This window comes from Salminus brasiliensis, chromosome 10 (assembly GCF_030463535.1).
Source record: "Salminus brasiliensis chromosome 10, fSalBra1.hap2, whole genome shotgun sequence".
Lineage (NCBI taxonomy): Eukaryota > Metazoa > Chordata > Actinopteri > Characiformes > Bryconidae > Salminus > Salminus brasiliensis.
Window position 1 is genome coordinate 8,504,574 of NC_132887.1, and position 16,348 is coordinate 8,520,921.

A 16,348-nucleotide genomic window follows, 5' to 3' on the forward strand; every position below is an offset into this window, starting at 1 on the left:
TTGGTTTATTTTTTTTCATGTATCTGGATTTCACCTTAAAGAAACACTAGCATTGACTGCAGGAGAACACATGGTAACATGTTCATGAATTCAGCAGAGTTAGTGATTCTAGCTGACCTGGTCAGAGAGATGTTGCGGCGGGGAACCTCCTTCAGGTCGTTCACAGATGCCGTCTTGCCAGCGAAGCAGTAGTTGGGGTTATAATCGGTCATGATGGTGGATGCTCTCAGTTTACTCAGCTTACAGTCTGGGCTCTGCAGCTCCAGCTGAATGGACTGAAGCTCAGTGTGCTTGCGCCTGTACACTGGAAGTCACACAAAACACAGGACTTAGCATTTAGCAATTCACAATCCACACTACACTACACTACACTAGCAGTCTGCTTTATTACAAACTCCTCATACACTATATGTCTATGAAGTGTTTATGGACACCCCTTCTAATGAATGCATTCAGCTATTACTAAGCAGCACTCATTGTTGACGCAGATGTGCAAATGCACACAAAGTGCTTGTCTAGTCCCTGTTGAGAGGTTTAGCTAATAGAATAGGACTCTCTGGAGCAGATAAACAGGAACCTACTGGCACCATGCCTGATGCCAGGAATGGGCTAGAGATGGTATGAAGCCCAAAGGCAATGGGCTGATAGAGCAGTGGAACTGTGTTCTTTGTAATGATGATGCATCAAACATCCTGACCTCAATAATGCTCTTGTCCCTGAATACAAAAAAAAAAATCCTCACAGCAGTGCTCTAAAATCTAGTAAAAAGCTTTTACTGGACAGTGAAGACAATCACTCCAACAAAAGCAGGATATACTCTTTAATACTTTTGTCCATATAGTGTACTTGCAATCTCTTGCTCAGGCCATCCAGCCTCTAAGCCATTAATCATTGATCTGTATCTGACCACAGCAACACTGTTGATCAGATATTGAAGGTCCACCATCCAAACATATCCAGCCAAGAGCAGCCTTTAATTAAGGGACAGACGCAGACGTCTTCAACCCTGGACCTTTGACTCTTGATCCAGCTTCTAGATAGAATCTAGCTAATAACAGGTAGTTAATTGCACTACTGAGTTATTATTGGAACTTATTGGCCACATTGTGTCAAATCTCTCTGGAATTGCATAATTTAGTACTGTACACTGCATCCAGAGTTGAAGGTCAGGATTTGAAGACTTCTCTAGACCATTCTAGACCATTATTAATAGCTGTGTTTGGCTGGATGTGTTTGGATGTAGACCAGGATCCAGTTCCTAGCTTGTATCCAGTTAATAATGGGTAGTTAACTGAACTGCTGACATGAGGTATTGACCACATAGTGTCAAACTTTTCAGGAATTGAGAAGTTCAGGACTGCCAACTCAATCAGAGTAGAAGGTCCCCATTTGAAGACACACTTCAACAACACGACTGATATACCAGTGCTGGGGATAATCTATACACCCACCATAAACATACAGCCACTATAAACATTCTGTGGCACTAGAATGTAACACTAGAATGTACTGCAAGACAATCAAAATGCTTGTAACAAGTTAATGAATTCACACCGAGGATAACATGCAGAGGTCCAGAGTTGAAGACCTCTGGGCGGATAAAGATGGACTACGGGTCCTGTATATCAACAAGGTGGATCAAAAAAAAAGGGAGCTTTAATAAAGTGGCCAGGGAGCGTACAATATATTCATGTGGCAACTCAAGTGAGTGCAAACAGCAGACTCGATTAAATAAAGTCAAAAAGAATTCCACCTGAACAAAAAAAATACAGCCATGTAAACACCCTGGCACTAATACACAATCAAACAAGACACTTGCGTGCACATGCCTAAAAACCAACACCCATTCACCTACACAACACACACACACACAGGAAGCCTAGTAGTCCTGACCCAAGCTGTAAACACATTAGCGTTGACTGTGAAAGTGATTTATTCATAGATCCGTAATGGACGAGGCTTGTCAGGGGACGCTTAACTGGCCATCCATCATCAGTCTGTTTCATTCATCAATGGGAGACGGCTACTCTTCCCAGTCTGGACGGCTCTTGCGGATGATGTGATGTGTGGTGTGATGGCTCAATGAGTGTGTGGGAGCGCATGATAAGGCTATGCTGAAACACGTGCCTGGCTTTTCTACAGGCACACATACACACACCATACAAAACTGTGAGATATGTGAGGTTAGTCAGTGCAGCAACATGTAAAGACCACCGGTAGATGATCTACAAATATTGCAGGTCAACGATTGGAGGAATCGTTTAGAGGAAGTAGAAATGCTTCATTCATTTATTCAGTATCTTAATTAGTAGTATTGTGTGTATAGATATTAGTATATGTATAAAGTATATGTACATATTTTATACATATCCTTTTGTAATGTACTATTTTTATTCACTATTGTCACTAATGTAATTATTCTTACTTTTATTGCTCTGTAATTTTGTTGTTATCATTGTTATTTTTGTAGTTCTTTGGTAATATTGTTGTCATTACAGTCATGCCAATAAAGCTTCTTTGAATCTTTTTGCCAACTCATGCCAAACACATTCAGTGATGTTGATGGTGGACTCTGGGGTGGTCAGTCCATTGTTCTCAGAACAGCAGAAGCTTCTTGGTTTAATTTGTCAATTTCTCACTGTGGAAGGATGGGCACAAACACCTGTGGATGTTTTTAGATCTGAAGAAAGAGTGGAGCTTCATTTCGTTCTATGCCTCAAAGATGAAAGCTTTATGTGCTTCTTATCTGAAAGGGGCAGTTTTTGGTCATCTATCGGGTCTTTCGTGGTTGTTAGAGGTTCCATTTTCTCTTTTAATGATCTTCAGGTTTGGAAACTCTTGTTTTTGTCATTTTCTTTGACTTTCATCTTCTTTTTGCAACTGGATTATGTAAATCTCCTGAGAGACATCTCCGACATTGGACAACCTGTAATTGATTGCCTGTTGTGAGGTTCTCTAGAAGATCTGGTGAACTACGGTTGTTTTAATTGCAATGCATTGTAATGACTTGGGCTTTAATATTTAAGTGGATATCCTTTCGGTCTCTGATCTGCTCCATGACATTCGAGGCTATTTTTGAGATTGTTCTAGATTTACTTCCAGTCTTACTCCACTAAAATGCCTGAGCGTCTTGTGCCTCCTACAGTTCAAATGAATCATATGCCATTTACAACTCCCCATTTCTTAGCAATCCTCATTTTTTGTAAGCAGTGTGAGCAGGACCAGTCCTGCTGGCTGTTCTGAACAGTAATGACTGACTGCTACTCACTGATCATGACTCCAGACACGGCCAGCAGCAGAGCGGCAATGAGTGCAGAGGTGCCCACAGACAGCCCCAAAGCCAGGTGAGAGAGGGAGGGGGGATGGAGCGGAGATCTCTCTGGAAAATCACATTCACACATAAATACATGCTCAGTTTTCAGCAAGACGTCACCTTCCAGCTGGAGTCCCCCTATGAGTTAACAACTCCAGGCTGAACAACCAGTCACTGCAACAAATCTGAGGCTTGTTAACTTTTTTATCACTAGTGGTAACAAAAAATATGTACCATGGTTACCATGGTTATTTTCTGTACAAAATAAGGTCAGGCCAAATAATAAATGATCTGATTACATTGAGTTGGTTTTTGGTTTAGTCACAAGTTCACCTACTTCATTTTTTTAGTTATGCATCTCAGTTTGCTTAAAAATATTCAATACATAATGATTTGATGAAATTATTAGTAAATGACCTGCAGCTCATATCTACTCTCATCTGACAGCCCTCCTATTCTCAGACTCCTGACCACTGGAGGGATGTGGTGCTGATGGGATTTAAACTTATCAGCTCCTCTCTCTTGCTAAGCAGGCGGTTAGACAGTTGTGCCACTCCAGACCTGTAAAGCCATGTACACATGTGTCCAAGAAGAAACGAAAAGGTAATGGTTTACTATATAGTGTAATTTCTCTGATGCTCTGGAGTGGCCCAACTGTCTAACTGCTGTTCATTAAGTGTGAGGAGATCAGAAGTTCAAATCCCAGCAATGCCTCAGAGCTTCATTGTCAAAAACCTCCCAGTCTGTTATAAGGGAAGATCTGACCTACAGATGAGAATGGGAACAGTAAACATATTGAGGGGGAGGAGCCACAGAAGATGTTAATACTAAACTAACTCGAGTCATAACACCCTGTAATCAGTTACTTTTTCACCTCAAGTTATTTTTTATAAAACAGTGCTGCTGTTTTCATTGTTTTATATTGTAACAAATGAAAGTCAGAATGGGTCAGAAGCACAGACTGAAATCTACCAGTACAGAACGTAAATTGCCTCTGTGGTCTTTTACCTGTAGAGTTGATGCAGAGCACTCCATCACTGGCCAGGATTAGACCTTCATCACAGTAACACTCTGTTCCTTCCAACGTCTCATGGCACTCTCCAGACTCGCAGTGACTACAGTTCTGTACTGGGTTAATGATGACTTCACCGTCACCTTCCATGGCTGACACCAACATAAGAAACAGCCCAAAAGTAGAAGGTAAAATATCAGTAAAGGGACTATACAGTTTACTACTATTCACAAGGGTGGATCCTTGTGTATATCATTGCTGTCACTGTTTTGACTGGAAATCTAGTAGTTCATGACGAATAGACCAATAGAAATTATGTGGAATATTATTTTAATAATATTATATTATTATATCATTTTGTATATTATATAATTTTAATAATTTTAATAATATTATATTTTTATATCATTTTGTATATTATATAATTTTAATAATTTTAATAATATTATATTTTTATATAATAATATACTAAGTATAAGCTACAAAGCTACTAAGAAGTGTAGCTTTTTATCCTGACAAACCAGTGGAGACACAAGTCATTTGAGGCCTACGTATCTTTGGACACTAGTATTACCTTTGAGTGCATCCATGAATATCTCTCCATCTGGACTGATGAAGGAGATACCATCATCTCCATTCTGTTCAGGGTCATTGTTTACTGAAGTGCTGCCACCTACGAGCACAGAGGCGCAAAAACAGCTCTGATGCAACACAGCTGTAACAGAATCAAAGTACTGCAATGTGGGTCAGTATGACATAATGTAAACACTGTGTACAAAAGGATCAAGAACCTCTGTAGCCTCCTCCTCCTCCTCCACTGGTACAGGCTCCTCCACCTCCCCCAAAGCCCCCATGGGTCCTCCATCCCTTCGTGTCACACGGTCCTCCTCCCTGACCTCCAAGAACCAGCGGCCTTCCACCCTGAGGTTTAGGAGCACTGTCATTCCAGCCTCCACCACCCCCTGAAATAGATAGAGGAGAGAGGAACATGCATTAGAATGTGAAGGTTTAAACAGTTGGGAGCATCATTTTTAAAGACGCAGGCATTGTAAACATGCGATTCCAAACTTTTGAGCAGTGGGCTGTTGACTGGCTTTCCCAGAATAAGTGCTGGCCTCCATTTCGGCCTTGTCCTTACATAACTTCTAAAGTTCTTCAATCATCCAATTCCTTTTTTTCTGCTGCAGCAGCAGTGAGTGCTATAGAGCTGAATCTTTTAGTGTGCCTTCTCTGTCCTCTCTCTGTGAGCAGACAATACAACTCGGAGAGTGGGACGCTTCACACATTACTGTGAAAAGCAAGCGGACGTCTAGAAGCAGAACACGGTGAGAAGATTCCGGATGTGGCAGATCGTCTTCGCTCTCTCGCCTTCCCTTCACTTCCGAAAGCAGGTCAGCGCTGTTACTTAGCGGGAAAACACACCAAATTATTCCACAAGCCAGGCCTGCCCTATTTTTCCAGCTTTCCAGCTCCCTCTCAACTTCACAGCAGCATTAAAGCGCCTGTAAAACAAGACCAGCATATCTACTATATGACCACAAGAGGCCTGGGAGAGAGAGGGGTGGGGAAGAAAAGAGAGCGAGAGAGCGAGCGGAGTTCAGTGGTTTCAGCGAATACTCCGATCAATGTATTGCACTTTTCCACACTGCTGAGTGAATTATATATATATATATTGTATATTTCTGGTGTCCATTTGCCATTCATTTTCAGGGCAGCCGGAACGTTTCACGCAGCATACACAAAAAAAGAATGATGGTTGTTGTGGGTTGAATGTGGGTTTGGACCATGCCTTTCCGAACCCACTGTAAGAAACTAGGAGAACTCAGAGAACTCTGAGATGAAGGAAAGTTGAAGGACAGGACAGACCCCTGTGTGGAGCTAGACCTGAGAGGTAGGGCTGAATGGAGCATAAAGAGATGTGATGGGGAGGTTGTGCAAAGAGGAATGGTTGAGGGATCCCTCTCTCTGTATTCTCCCATCTTGTGAAAAGTTATAGAAGAATATTAATAGCAAAAGGGGGTTGTACAAAGTATTAACATCAGGGGTGCCAATAATTGTGGCACACATGATTTCATGTAAAAGAACGATTTCTTAATGTGCGAGTTTTTCCCCACTGAATAAATGCACTTGAATTAAAGGTTGGATTTTTCTCTTTTGTTGCATTATATTATTTTTAAAAGGATTTTTTTAGAAGCCTAACAACAGATCTTAATGAGGGGTGCGAATAATTGTGGAGGGCATCATTTTCAAAAATGCAGACATTGTAAACATGAGATTTCAAACTTCTGAAAAGTAGTGAGCAATGGACAGTTGGCTGGCTGTGGTTGAAGGGCAGACCCCTGTCTGGAGCTTCATTTACATTTAAGGCATTTATCAGACGCTCTTATCCAGAGCGACTTACAAAAGTGCTTTGCTATTTACCCAAGAAAAACCTCAGCTAGTTTAAATAGACTAATAATTCAAAGATCTCTCTAAGTTTAGACTCTACTAAACACAATACAATAAGATGACCATAGTACTCTGCTATTCGCCCAAGTATTTTTAGGAAGAGGAGGGTCTTCAGTCTGCGTATGAAGACAGCGAGTGACTCTGCCGTTCGGACACCCAGGGGAAGCTCGTTCCACCACTTTGGTGCAGGACAGAAAAAAGCCTGGACGCTTGTCTTCCGTGGATTTTGAGGGAGCTAGAACTGAGAGGTAAGACTGAAGACTGAGAGACTAAAAGTAGCTTAGAGAGATATAACAGGGTGGTTTTGGGTTGTGAAATCTTCATCGTAAACACATTAGGTACAAGGTAAACACACGTTTTCATAAATTTAGATAATAGTCTAAACAAAAACAAAATGCGGTGACAGTGACTATGTGCTGAAGACAGCACTGAGCTATGCTAACTGGGTATGCTAAGTAAGTCCTGCTTAAACACCCATACACAGACATACAGGACAAATAAACAGCAAAAACAGGCTGCTGTATACCATTCCAACACAATGATATAGACGCAAGCCCCATGTGGCTGTACAGAAGATGGAAATAAGCACTTGTGCGCTAGCGCAGCGAGTGAAGCAGAAGAGGAATTGTGATTAAGGCCTTATGCTGGCCTCTTGTGCTGGCTTCCAGCAGCAGTAAAGAGAACACAATGGGGGTGCTGGCCTTTGAAATGCAAGTCTCTGATAGAACCCATACTGCGTTCACAGTAGGAGAGGACCATGGGAGACAAAAGTTGGCACACACACACACACACACACACACACACACACACACTTAGAAAAACTAGCACAATACATGCATGTGTATTGTATAAATTGTATAAATATAATAAAAAAATGAATGTCCATGCATGTTGAAATACTCAAACTAGAAATCCAGGCCTTCTTCAAGGAGAGCTTTGTAAAAGCTAACACACTCACACACACACACCAAACCACATCATAATATATTGTCGATCTGTTTAATTGTACACTATATTGACAAAAGTATTGGGACACCTGCTCATTCATTGTTTCTTCTGAAATCATGGATATTAAAAATAGTTGATCCTGCTTTTGCTGGAGTAACTGTCTCTACTGTCCAGGGAAGAAGACTTTCTACTAGATTCTGGAGCATTGCTGTGAGTGACAGAGAAGAGTGTTAGTGAGGCCAGGATGTTGGATGATCACCACCCTACCTCATTATCCCCATCATACCAACTCATTCCAAAGATATGGAATGGAGCACCAACCATCATGCCAGAGAACACAGTTCTACTGCACCACAGCTCAATGCTGGGGGTTTATACCCCTCTAACCCACACCTGGCATTAGAGATGGTGCCAATAAGATCATGTTTATCTGCTCCAGAGAGTCCTATTCTATTGGCAATACTTTTCTCCCGGGACTAGACAAGCTGTGTGTGTCTGTGTGTGCATTTCCACACCAGTGTTAGCAATGAGTGCAACTTAGTAGTAGCTGAATGCATTCATTAGAAGAAGTGTCCACAAATATTTGGACATATAGTGTATAGATATTTTATCTATCAGATATCTGTTAACCAAATAAATCAGGTTACATATAATTACATTATAATTGTAACAGTACTGTACATTCTGTACAACTGTAAATTCTAAACTTTCAAGCACCACAAGCCTTGCATTTTACACACTCTCTAACACACACACATAAACACACACACACACACACACACACACACACACTTTCCTATACAGCTCTTCTAGTTCCAGGCCTAACTCTGTATTAGCATTCAGTGAGCCCTGCCTATGAAAGGATACACACAATGTCCTTGAGAAACTGTAAGGCTTATTTTATCCAAGCATTCTAGATGCTCATGCTGACAAGATCACAGCCCTCCACAGCCCTCCACAGTTAAAACAACCTCCCACCACCTCCCCTTAGTACTGTCCTCTTGTCTTGTTTTATGGTTGTTTATGGATGTTTGTGGTGTAGAAGGCCTTTCCTGTGTACCTAATTGACCGTAATTCTCAGCTGGCCCAGCAGTTAAATGGCTCATTTCAAATCTGCAGTCTAGTTCATTCAGATAATCATTCTCAAATGAACAGGTCAAAGGATCAAGTCTCTAGTCAAGACTTACCTGCGGTTCCTGAAATGCCGTTGTGGCCAGGGACGCTGGGGTCATGGTCCACAACCTCCTCCTGGCTCTCTGAGTGCCCGCTGTAGCCACGTCCTCCACCTCCAGCGGCGATGAGCAGAGGAATGTAGACTCCGTTCTCCACCTGAAACCATTTGCTGGCTTAACTCTCAGAAGGAACCACTAGACTCTAACAAAAATGGTTTATAAAGTAGAGCAAAAGGGTTTTTTATACTTTTTGGTGCTATCTAGAACCATTTTATCATAGAGAAGAACCATTTGATCAGGCATCCTGGTTAAATATTTTTATATAGAATCACTGCCCACAGAACCCTTGACAAGATGTTTAAAAAAGGGGTTTTAGAGCGATGGCACAAAAGACACATCTTTGTTTCTTTGAAGAACCTTTCAACCAGTGGTTCTTGCAAATGGAGAACCTTTTAAAAGTTTAAAGAACCTCCAAACGCATGTAACGTTATAGCTTTTTGTCTAGAACAATGTACACTGTCTGGAACTTTTAGATATAACTGTTTTAATATCACAGATGGTTCACCTTAAAAATGTAGGTAGCTCCCCCTCCTCCTCCTCCTCCTCCTCCTCCTCCTCTGAGCATGCTCGTGCTGTTTGGAGGGCCTTTCTGATCCAGACAAACCTGTCTCAGAGGCTCCACAGCCTGAGAGAGAACAGAAGCCAACAGAGATGCAACAGGAAATTTAAAGACACGTCACATTCCTTAACTTGTTCTGTTTACAGCTGCTTCTTCCCTGCAGTCCACCTGCTGATCCGTTGCTCTGATATCCCCTGCTGCTTCTGTTACTACCCCAGTCTCCTCTGTGCGGCTACAACTACTGGACAGCTGGAGAATGATAAGTCAGGCTTTGTACTCACTCTGGGACAGGCATCTTCTCCCTTCTGTCCCACAAGGATGAACAGCACCTCGTCTTTCAGCAACTTGAAGTCTGCTGTGATGTAGACTCCATGAGATCGGTGCGTGGTCAGAACACTGCGTCCACCTGCTGCACCGTAAGCTGTGATCCTGAGTCAAACAACACAACATACATCACATTTAATATAATGGAGTATTTTAAGCCTGTGGCAGTGATAACAAAAGCAGGGTGTGGTTTAATATCAGTGATTTCTCACTCATGAATAGAGGTGGAAAACAGGAAGAGGAGTTGAGCGAAAGTATTTGTACTGTACAAATACAAAAACCTACCCAGGAGGTTTGGACACTAAAATACTGTACATGTCAGTGTAAGTAACTAAGCATCAATGTTAAAACATACTAATTAAAGTTCATACAGGAACCTATTGACACCATCCCAATAAGTGTTGACTAGAGGAGTATAAAGCCCCAGAGCATTGAGCTGTGTAGCAGTGGTACTGTGTTCTCTGGAATGATGGATGGTGGTGCTCCATCCAATACTTTCAGGATGAGTTGGGGAGTTGTAGATGACATTCGCTAACACTCTTGTTGCTGAATGCAATCAAATTCTCATAGCCATGCTCCTCCAAAATCTAGTAGAAATCCAAATTCGCTGAACAGTAGAGACTCCCGTAGTGACTCCAACAAAATAAATATTGTTTTATAATATCCTTGATTTTGGAAGAACAATGAACGAGCAGATGTCCCAATACTTTTGTCCATATAGTGTATTTTGGTAAGAAATATCAGACAAGAAGACAGCGAGTGACTCTGCCATTCAGACACCCAAGGAAAGTTAATTTCACCACTTCAATGCCAGGACAGAAAAACAGGACTGCCGTACTTGAAGCTCGAAGGGATACAACACACTTGCGGCCTTAACAAGTCATTACAGATATTATGCAAGTCTGAAATAAGCCATGTTAGTGTACACCAACCCCAAGCTGCAGATATGGATTTTGGGACAGGCCCCCGTAGGAATGTTTTATTAAAAACAAATGCACTGGAGCTCAACTGACCGGCAAAACAATAAGAGAAAAATCTTTAGATGTAGCGAGTTCTTTGAAGGTATAAATTAAAATATAAAAATGAAAAGGTATGTTTTTTCTCTCATGGAATAATAACTTAGCAAAAGCAGAAGTATTCCATTTCAATAATACTTTCTCAATAATTCTCAATATATATATAAAACGTCTTTTGTATAGAGTGTAGCGACCACAGGTGTTCATCACATATACAACATATTCAACATAAGGAACATTGTTAAGCCTGTTGTAAAAACACCCCAGGAGGCTACTTTGTTGCATGTTTTAAGCAGCATTTATTGACAAAAGCTAAATTATCTATTATTTCTTGAATTAAACAAAATTGCAGATTAAATCACTTAAGTAGAAATAAGTTAGAAATGAGCTCTTATAATATTTCTACAATAATTCAAAAATGAGAATTAGTAGAAATGAAGATGAAATTACACTTGCTAAGTTATCATTTTTTGCATTGTAATGGGTTGTATTATTAGTAATTACATTCGTAATAATAAAAGGTGCATGTCAATTGACTTAGTACTTCCCTAAAACATTTAAAAATTGAGACATTTTAAGGGTTGTTTCTTGAGTAGGAAGGAAAGTGCAACAGTTAATCACTTCAAAACTATCTTCTCATTTTGATTCCTTACATTATTCCCACATTATTCCCTCCTGTGCCTTAATGTGGCTTTACCCAATCACATCAGTCCCTCAAGCTGCTTCATGAAGAGCCTCCTGGGTCGCTTTCACAACAGGCTTAAAGATGTTCCTTATGTTGAATATGCTACATATGGTAAGCACTTGTGACGCACCCAAAAACCACTGGGTGAGGGAAATATTTCAAAGATGTTACAGTTTTTGTCCTGGAATGGCAATAATTTAAGCAGCAAGCTTAAGGTAATGTTCAACACATTCAAACAGCTGTGTCCAAACCTTTGTTAGTGTTAAACAAATCAACCTGTGTAATAAAACTGTAGTTGCATAATTACATGTGAATTAGGCTGTATAAAGAAAGGCATAACTCTTAACTTCGGAGGGTTACCGTTATACACCATCCTCAGTCACTTAGTCATGCAAGACCATAAACATTTACTGAATCCAATCAGGTTAGCCCCACTGCCCTTCTAAAGTGGACATTACTAAGAGTTAGACTCTGCTGTGGTTGGATACCACCTCACCAATTTCCTTGATTACTCTGGAAATGTGTTTTCTCATTTCTCAGCTTCTGTAGACGCCAATTAACTGAACAGCCTGGCTCCTTTCGATCCGAGGCTAGAGCTGTGTCTAGAAGAAATGAGTTCTAGTTTAATCATCAGTGAAATGACTGCTAAACAATTTACTGAGGGGATGGAAGGGTGGCTCTGGCTATGTGAGTGAGCAACTGATGGAGTATATTATGTGTGTACACTGCAAAAATGATATTTTAGTAAGTGAAATCCTCTTATTTTTAAAATTAGATGATTCTACTAGGTTTTATCCACTGAAAATTTATTTTATTTGAAATTTATTTATTTTATTTATTGCTGCTTACTGATGATCTATTATTTCTTGAATTAAGCAAAATGGCCTGCCAAATGAATAAGACCCTTTTTGTAGATGAAATCACACAAAACATGAGCTAATGAGCTAATTAATCGAATAATATTTCTACAATTATCTAACAATTTAGATAGAAATTTAGATGAGATTACACTTGCTAGGATATTATTGTTTTGCAGTGTAATGGGTGGGGTTGTATTTTTAGCATAATACATTCGTAAAAATAAAAGATATATTCCAGTTGCCAAAAGTGGCCTACATTTCGTCATTTATTGCATAGGGAGGAGTGTGCAACAGGGAAGTTGCTGGAAAGTTTACCTATCAGTTATTTCTTGTCATTAAGTGTGTCCAATTGATGTTTAATGAACTGAAGTTCCCTTCATCTACATCCCATGCTCAGTGAGTAGGGAATATAAGGGAACTGCTGAGGAACCCTGTGTTCCAGACCTTTTTCTTATATACTGGAATACTGCAGATACAGCACTACAGGAAACTTTTAATGGATGGCTCTTAAAAAAACACCTTCACATAATGTTCTGTATCAATTAGTGTCACTTACACAGTCAATACACAGTTAGAAATATATATATATATATATATATATATATATATATATATATATATAGAGAGAGAGAGAGAGAGCCAACCCTTGTGCAAAACAGTGCAAAACACACACACACACACACACACACACACACACACACACACACACACACACACACACACACACATGTAAAAGTACAGTTCAGAGACAGTGACTGTGACATTACCTGTATATTCCTGTTTCTGGAACCCTCCACATCTGAAAGCCCTTCAGCACTCCTTTTGTCCCCACGGTCACGTTCACATTGGTGTTACGGTAGGCATTGGCGCACTGAGATGGGGTGGGGCCTTCTGGTCCTGAGGCCCCACAAGGGTTGAAAAGCCATTTCATAGCTGTAAACACACAAATATGTATTTCTATGATTTTACTACTTACAGGAGAATTTCATTTTTTCTAAATGTCTCAAGTAAAAGTTGTGGGTGGCTTTATGTGAAACACTCTGAAGAATTGTACTGAGGTAGAAGTCAGTCATGACAGAGAGGTAAGTGCAGGGGATTGTGTACCCCAGATTTATTTTTTCAGATTTACATTTACTTTAACATTATTAATATAATGGAACTCAGAAAGCTCACTGCTAATTTGTGTAGACATTCTATGTAGACATCTGGTTCCTATTACCAAGGAAAGGTAAGATTAACAACATAAAATAAACACAGAAATAAAAACAGATATCTGCAAACACAAATATATATATATATATATATATATATATATATATATATATATATATATATATATATACAGTCCATCCATGATCTATTTACAGTTACATTTAAACTACATTTAATCTCCCATATGTGTACCCACACTTTAATATATCATTGTAATAATTACATCTGTTTCATAGTTACCAAATATAACAACTACTTCAGAGTAAATATTTTATTGTTTATAATTGAATGGTTTGCTTACTAAACATATTTAACAGCGTTTTTGAGAGATTGTTCACTTTGGGCTTGAATACAGCTTTTTGCTCGGATTCACCACCTAGGAACACTATAGTAACCACCTGCCAACTAACAACCAACCTCATAGCAACTACCTAGAATGAACAGTTTTCATCTACTGACCATGCAGCTGCAGCTTAGCAACAGCCTGGAAGTAGGAACCACTTAAGCCGTGCAACCACATTACCTTCAGGAGATTCAATTTTCTGGATTTCTACATCACTTCTTATGATATACTGTGGATTGTTGGGAGTGGGCTTTACATGCATGCCTCACATGAGGTTTAATCTCTTTTTGGGCAGACTGATCTCAGCTTAATCTCAGCTGAATAAAATTCATATGGCAAATGTAAGATCTCCTCATTTCTATATAAAGCTCTCTTTACCATCTCAGAGATCTTTCAGCAGTCAATCAGAGCAGAAGGAAATCTTATGCTTTTCTCATTTGTGTCCAAAACCACCTCACAGTTAAGTGCTGATGTTATTCTCCACATTTCTCCTAAGGGCAGGTTTAGGAGAAAGATTTCAGAAACCATTGAAACAATATGGAATATGCTTTATTTCTCCTCAGACAAAGATAATACACTTTCCTTTGGTAATGCTGTATAATGATTAATACCACCTTTATTAGTATTAACTTGTGTTTTGCTATTTTTCAAACCTTTTATATCCAAAATTATTTTATATATACAGCATTATGGAGTGAAATTCTTCATAACGAATTTGAAACATTTATTTTATCTTAACCATAATAGTATAATAGAAACTACTTATAGCTCTGAGAAGTTGAGTATTCTGCACACCAGACCCAGCTATCCAGCTATGGCTGGTTCACATCAAAGGGATCGTCCATAAGCTACCCACTTAGCCGAGAAAAAAGGCAGTTATAATGTGAGAAAGGAAGAGAAGTGAAGCTACTATATGAAGCTGGAATCTACCTTCTGCTATCTCTATCACACTGGAGATTCTGCATCCAGCTAACAAGTAACAACACATAATAACAAACACTTTCCCCTTTGCTGCGTTCGCAGTGGCGGACGTCCGCCCATATGCATTGTTGGATTCTTTTTTTTTTGTGTCAATGCCCTGCGATGGTGGCATGAAAGGGGACAGCCATTACTTCTCATTAGAGCTGTAATGGTGCACAGAGGGCTGACAGCTTTTCTCCCGTTTGCCATTAGACAGGAGATTGCTGTTGTCAGATGGGCACAGCGGTGCTGCCATGGGCTGCAGCGTGCACTTGGAATCAAGCTCCTAGAGAGTCAGCCAAGAGCGGCAGTATTTGTTCTTCTTATGCGGGAGATGCAGAGAGGGAAAAGCTCACTGCTGAGCCTAAGCTGGGGTAAAGGCTGCACATAATGAGCTGGATTCACTACCAACAATGTACAACACACAATCAGTCCTGTGAACACATGCTATAACAGAAGAAGGCATGTGGGGCTGTTAATTCTGATAGGTCCCCCATGGCCTGCATGCCTCAACGGTCCTTGAAGCTACAGTTTGTTCATTTAATTCTCACTGACGGCTTACTAACACCTGTAAGGATTGAAAAGCGTGGATTTTAAGGAAGATTTCGAAACTACATTTGTGTTTGTAAGTACAAAGCATCCTCTATATTGAATAAAATGTCATTATTTGATGTTTGGCTGATGCTCTTAGCCAAATTTCAATCGTGTTACACAGGTAGAAGAATGTAGCGTTTAGGGTGGTGTGCTCACTTGGCCAGAAAATCAAACTTCAGTCTTCTGTGGGGAAGGCAGTGGTGTTATGCTACACCACCATGATATCAAAACACATTGTAAAATAACAGAAACTCAGAAATCAGTACAAATGTTGATTATGTTGACAAAATTATTCATCTATGTTACTCATTTATGAAATAATTTTTGCTGTTCGATTTTTAAATAGCTATGCAGTGCATATTAAGCATATCGTAAAAACAATAGTAGCTATCAGCTGTAATTTCAGGTGCATTTTTTGAAATACTAAATAAACAAGGCTGGACAGACACAATGCCGTAAATTACAACAGTAAGCATTTGCTGTATACAACACAGCTAAGATGCATGGGAGTTGGCAGCAGATAAAAGTGAATTTAAAACAAATTAAACCATATCTTTATCTTATCACACAAATACAACAAGAAACAACAGTGATGTGATGTCACACCAACATGAGATGCCTGATGCTGATTTCCTGACCTGTTATGCTGTCCAGTACTTTCTGTCTCCACATCCATGCACTGTAAAATCTACTCACTCCAAACTTCTTCTCAGATGTTTTATGCCCTTGTATAGAACAGATGGAAACTCATCAGCAACATATTAGCTATTTGTATGCATTTCATTTGATTGCTGGATGGAAACCTGCCAAAATTAAGTCCAGACAACCTGCTGCATATTCTT

General features: G+C 39.8%; 1 protein-coding gene across 1 annotated transcript in view; it reads right to left on the bottom strand.

Moving 5' to 3' along the window:
- Positions 1–16,348, bottom strand: part of alk (ALK receptor tyrosine kinase) — a 438,724-nt gene that overhangs the window by 23,877 nt on the left and 398,499 nt on the right. The window contains exons 12-20 of the mRNA XM_072689118.1: positions 13,165–13,330; positions 9,794–9,941; positions 9,459–9,578; positions 8,909–9,050; positions 5,117–5,287; positions 4,900–4,998; positions 4,322–4,477; positions 3,269–3,379; positions 118–304 (exon numbers count right to left, since the gene is read on the bottom strand). Coding sequence (XP_072545219.1) covers positions 118–304; positions 3,269–3,379; positions 4,322–4,477; positions 4,900–4,998; positions 5,117–5,287; positions 8,909–9,050; positions 9,459–9,578; positions 9,794–9,941; positions 13,165–13,330 — 1,300 coding nt within the window. The remainder of the gene's footprint in view (positions 1–117; positions 305–3,268; positions 3,380–4,321; positions 4,478–4,899; positions 4,999–5,116; positions 5,288–8,908; positions 9,051–9,458; positions 9,579–9,793; positions 9,942–13,164; positions 13,331–16,348) is intronic.